General features: G+C 45.5%; 1 protein-coding gene across 2 annotated transcripts in view; it reads right to left on the bottom strand.

Moving 5' to 3' along the window:
• Nucleotides 1-1,023: 1,023 nt before the first annotated feature.
• mtmr14 (myotubularin related protein 14) overlaps nucleotides 1,024-5,196 on the bottom strand; it is an 18,171-nt gene continuing 13,998 nt past the window's right edge. For both annotated transcript variants that reach the window (XM_068594137.1, XM_068594136.1), the window contains exons 16-19: nucleotides 5,008-5,140; nucleotides 4,165-4,341; nucleotides 2,058-2,264; nucleotides 1,024-1,327 (exon numbers count right to left, since the gene is read on the bottom strand). In XM_068594137.1, coding sequence (XP_068450238.1) covers nucleotides 1,147-1,327; nucleotides 2,058-2,264; nucleotides 4,165-4,341; nucleotides 5,008-5,140 — 698 coding nt within the window. In that variant the 3' untranslated portion in view covers nucleotides 1,024-1,146. The remainder of the gene's footprint in view (nucleotides 1,328-2,057; nucleotides 2,265-4,164; nucleotides 4,342-5,007; nucleotides 5,141-5,196) is intronic.

Below are 5,196 nucleotides of genomic sequence, written 5' to 3'. Positions count from 1 at the left end.
GCAGCCAACGCACCATCGGGGAACACCCTCACCATCTATCCCAACACCTTCCCTTACCCTCTAACCCAACATTCCCCCTCACCCTCTAAACCCAACGTCTCCCCTCACCCTCTAAACCCAACGTTTCCCCTCACCCTCTCTGACAGCCGGCTTCATCTATGGTCTTTTGGAACTGGTACAAACACGTTTGCTGTTTGACGACGTGTGGCTTGGACCAGTTTGTTTCAGTGGACCCCTCAAGCCCAAGAGGGTCTTACCATTCTTAATCAAAATGTGACGCAAGACTGGGACAAAACACTGGCACCAACTCAAACTGATAAAGACTCATATTATAAAAACGAGAGAAAGAAAAAGATTAAGTTGAGTCCCCTAACTTATCGAGGGAGCCCTTCACTGCCAGTACAGACGGAAGGAATTATTACTGCAGCCAATGACTCTTTGAGCGTACACATGGCATGTGATTATTGCATTAAGACAGACTTTTAAAAACCCATCCTTGTCCTAAGAGAGTCTAGACCCCAAAGCTGTGAGTTCGAAAACAGATTCCATAAACAAAATTTTAATCTACAAATTAGAAACCGAATGGGGCCATTTCTGTAAGTGCTGTATTTATCTAATCTTTCAAATCCACATACAATACACAAAACAACAATTCCTCTGCTTGGATCAGTAATGCATTTAGCAGCACAAAAGATGAGAAGGAAAAACACACCGTGGCCTTTACATAGGACGGTCTCTACTCATTAGAACCGATTCATTAAGAGGAGGATGGACAAAGGTTTGGATCCGGCCTGGAACCGGCACAGGCACCATGTTCTCCGCCATTTACATTTCAGCAGCTAGAACGCATTCTTAAAATCCCTTTTTGATACTGTGGCTGAAAAGACATGTTCTCCCTGAATGTGACAAGTGTGAAAAGTTGCAGCAGCACAGACAAAATAAAAATATAAATCCAAGCATGTAAAATGTCTGGAAAACAAACATGAAGGGAAATTCAAGAAGAAAAAAAAAAAAAAACATAAATGAATGCTTCACCTCTGAACTGAACAGAGATGTTTGGCACTTTATTGTACTGAGTCCAGGCATGATGTGTCGACTGTGGATGGATAGAAGCGGAAGGAGGGTCTGAAGTCACATTGGGAGGGTTCAAATGATGGCGTTGGTGCCCCGGAGGCCGACCCCGCGGGCGAACTGCTCCAGCAGGCCGGAGATGGCGCCGGATGGGCTGGAGGCCGAGGATGTGAGGCCGACAGTGGAGCTGTAGGCTGCCAGGAAGACTTCCCGCACCGCCTCCAGGCGGGCCTGGCGCTCAGAAGGGAAGGGACACCTGGAGAGGGAAGAGGGAGGGCGAGATGAGAGGGAAAAAAGGTTAAAGAGGGGGGGATCCTCTTTTAATGTGCTGTAAAGGAAGCGTTCCAAGAGAACAGATGAAAATAAGAACAGAATGACGGCAACAGTAGCAAGGTCAGGGTTCTTACAGTTATGGAAAACCTGGAGAGTCATCAAATTATAAAAAAAAGTGGGGGAGACCTCGAGGGAAAACCATTTCTGTTAAAATACATAAAGTACATAGAGTAAGCTACGTTACATACGTAACTTTACATAGCCTACAAAAACTTACGTACGGAAAAAAATAAGTCAACGTTGACTTTTGGTTTGAACACGGGACACAAACCGCTGCATCTTCAGTCAAAGGCCTGCGGTATTTTATTTTTTTACATATATGCTGGTCCTGCACACATGCAAGGGGCCGTTTGTTACTGCACACAACATTTCTACCTGAGCTGCACAGTCTTTGTTACCAAAGACTGTTCATTAGTATGCAGTTATGATACACTCTTATTGGTCAATAAACGATGAAATGTGGAAACTAGAATTACCAACTAATGGTTGTACGTAAGCACCAGGAGCTTTCAGCTAAATGCTAACGTCAGCACGCTAATACGCTTGCTGATTTAATTGATCGAGCTTCACCAGAAAACTGGTAAGTGAAGGTGGTCGTTAACAGTCAAACCCATAACTCACCTCAACAGGAGGGGTGGCACTGTGGTACTTACATTCGTCCGTTGGGTCCTTCGTCCTGAAAGCTGAAGGGCAGGGGGGAGTCGTAGGCAGCAGCCACAGCAGACGAGGTAGAGGAGGCCAAGGCCAGAGGTGGAGGGAAGTGTCCGTGGTCGTGGATGCTCCCACAACCCGAAACTATCTGCCAGCTCCCGTACTCCGTAGATAGGGAGGAGCCGGACCGTGTGTAGTCTGCTGCCAACCTGAGAGAGATGGGGGGCATGTCAGAGAAGTGCAGTCAGAAGACTAACTTAACTGACTTCAGCGCCTGCGGGTCGCCCGGCCGAGAACCTTTGCCTGGCGGGCGAATGTCCATGAACATCTGGTTCTTGATCATACATCAAGCTGTTGTAACTCAACTGTACTTTGTCAAAACTGTTCCATAGTTGACATGCTTTATGAGAGTTAAGGTTTAAAGACTTCGGACATCCAATATTAACTCAGTCATAGCGCCACCTACTGGGAAAATAGAAATAGAAGAAAATTAACGAAATCACACAAAAGTCAAAATTGGCCGACTTCTGGTACGGTTTAGAGCATAGTACCAAGAGTTATTTTTAAGTTCACATATGGTACATACGCTTACCAAAATTTGTACGTCGATGTCAAACATACTCCGAGGGTTGCTTTGTAGGATTTTGTAGTTTTTTATAAAATAAAAATGGCGGAAAATCTAAGTATGCGGATTGGTTGGTTCTCAACTGGTGGGTTTTTAATGGGTTGTGGACCTTTGCTTTGGAAGAGAGAAAAAAAATCAAATTTTTTTGGAATCATGTGATTTTATTTTGAAGGGACTTTTATGCAGCGCAGTGTTGTTTTTTTCGCCGGCTCGTCCCTCCATGTTTTCAGCATGTTCCAGGTTGAATCAAACCAGAGGGATACCGGGGAAATCCCCGATGGGCTGACGGGGTTAGGGGCGGCCTACCTTCATCACCAGCTGGCCTTCCTTCTGACATAGGCGGCCCGACTACATTCTGTGCTTCACAGAACATGTTAAATTGACTCTAAAACCTAAACTTCGGAAATCACTGACTGACTGTACTCAACCTAATGGTTTTCACACCCAGCATGCAACACTACTGATCGCGATCTGTATTCACACTCATGGTTTGGATGTTGCTTGCAGGTTTTCAGAGCTTTTTAGCCATTTTAAGACATTCTGCCTTAATTTTAATCCAAAACACCGGCACTTCGGCAGACTTGAAACGTACATTTAAGTTTAATTTTTGGAGCAGCGTTCTCACATAGCCTCTTCACACGTGTCAAGAGTAAGAGGCTCAGACGCACAGACGGATGTATCCAGTCATTTTACAAAATAAAACCGGCCTTTTTTTGCATTCTTTCTGTGTGGCCTCATACCAAGGGGACGTTGCGTCAACCAATAATGATCCACCGGAGGTTTTCGGAAGAATCGGACCAAGCGTTTAGGAGGAGTTGGTAAGTGTTTTTTTACAAATTTTAAAATGGATGAAAAGCTAAGTCGGCAGAGCTTAATACCACGATTGACTTGTCTGGTAGAGCAGTCCCACCCGGACATGTGTGTCAAATTTTAATTCAATCGGTCATTGTTGGCAAAAAGCATGGGCTTTCATAACTAAAGGGGGCGCTATAGAAACATTTTTTCCGGCTTTTGTTCGACACCCAAATCAGATTAGTGTGGAAATTTCGAATAGTGTAGGTTTTTACGATGCACTTCTTTTTCCTGCGCAATGACAAACGAGAATGTGCATTCAAATAACAATAGGTCATCCGCTCTGACTACGTCAGTGCTCGGGCCCTAATAAATTGTAAGGGAGAGACTCCTCTTCAACCTCTAACTGAAGTAAACATGGTGATTAATGTGAAAACACCAGTGAGGAAATGTTTAGCCTAAAGTGTAACCACTACACACAAAAGGGCATGCTTTATTTTAATTCAGAAATTGCTGAGATAATGTGTACATACATCAAATGGGAATATGGACAAACATTTATGTGCCGGATTTCCTCATCTCCAGGAGCAGACACTGCCCATGAAAGCTAAAGCCTCATCGCTGTGGTGCTTCTCCAAGATTCACATCACCGACGTGTGTGTGTAAAAACAAGGTAGCGCGTACTCGCTCACCTTCTTCCGGGGACGGCCAGTGGGCTGCTGCCGGTGCGCGGGGTCGCATGCTCCGACTGGTTGGAGGAGGAAGAGCTGGAAGACCTGGCCTCGCTGAGTGGATGGTAGAGGTGCTCGTCCAGAGGGCTCGGTTTATTCCAGACTACCATCTGAGGAGAAGAGGCGGGGCCTTTCCTCCTAAAGGGGGAGGAAAGAGAACACGTCAGCTTCCACAAAAGGCAGAGGACCAAATGCAACTTGTGATGCCTTACAAATTGGAGCAGATTAAGTCAATGCCTTTAAACATGCCAAACCAATTTCAACGCTGTCAATTTAATTAACGCCGTTAATGCATTTGAATGTAGCTCCACTAGCAGTAGCGCTCCGATGTCTGCTCCGTTTAGCATGGTTTGTTAATGCTGCCTCCCCCATGTTGGAAATGTTCAAGGATTTGCCTGCACACAACCTACATTTGGCTTGTCCCGGGTCTTGGTCGGTTGTAACCCATGACTTGTATTTCTGCATATGTAGTCAAGCATGGTTAAAGCTAGACTTCCCTGGCAGAGTGAATTATCCCAATTGCTCACGAACCGAAGCGGACGGCATGTCACTTGTTAAGGTGCGTTCACTTGCAGCATGAATAATTCACACTGCAAGTGTGAGAGCGTAAGCTGCTTGTTTCTTTCTTTTAAAAGCATATCAAATTATTTCAAACTCAGCGTAAATGAACGACATGAACAACATTGTCTGAAGACCCCAGTTTTTAACTGACGAAACTAAATGACTGAAGAACTATAACTGGTTAACCGACACAAAAAAAGCGCATCTATCAACTTTATGCGAGCCTGTGTGGGTGATGCTGACCAGTTGGAGGCCTGGGGTTGGCTGCAGAACAGGTCCACGGTGTCGTTGGTGAGGCTGGAGGAGCCGCCCGCCTCCTCAGTGATGAGGGAGAAGTCACTGCTCAGGCTGGTCACGCTGCCGCGATCCTTTGACTCTGTAAGCAAACACGCAGTGGGAGCTCAGCAGCGAACGCCATTTACCTTGTTATCA

This window comes from Clinocottus analis, unplaced genomic scaffold (genome assembly GCF_023055335.1).
Source record: "Clinocottus analis isolate CAN_PGR_092001 unplaced genomic scaffold, fCliAna1.0.p SCAF_3, whole genome shotgun sequence".
NCBI classification, from domain to species: Eukaryota; Metazoa; Chordata; class Actinopteri; order Perciformes; family Cottidae; genus Clinocottus; species Clinocottus analis.
Note: the sequence above shows the minus strand (reverse complement) of the source record. Positions and strands in the feature narration are given on the sequence as shown.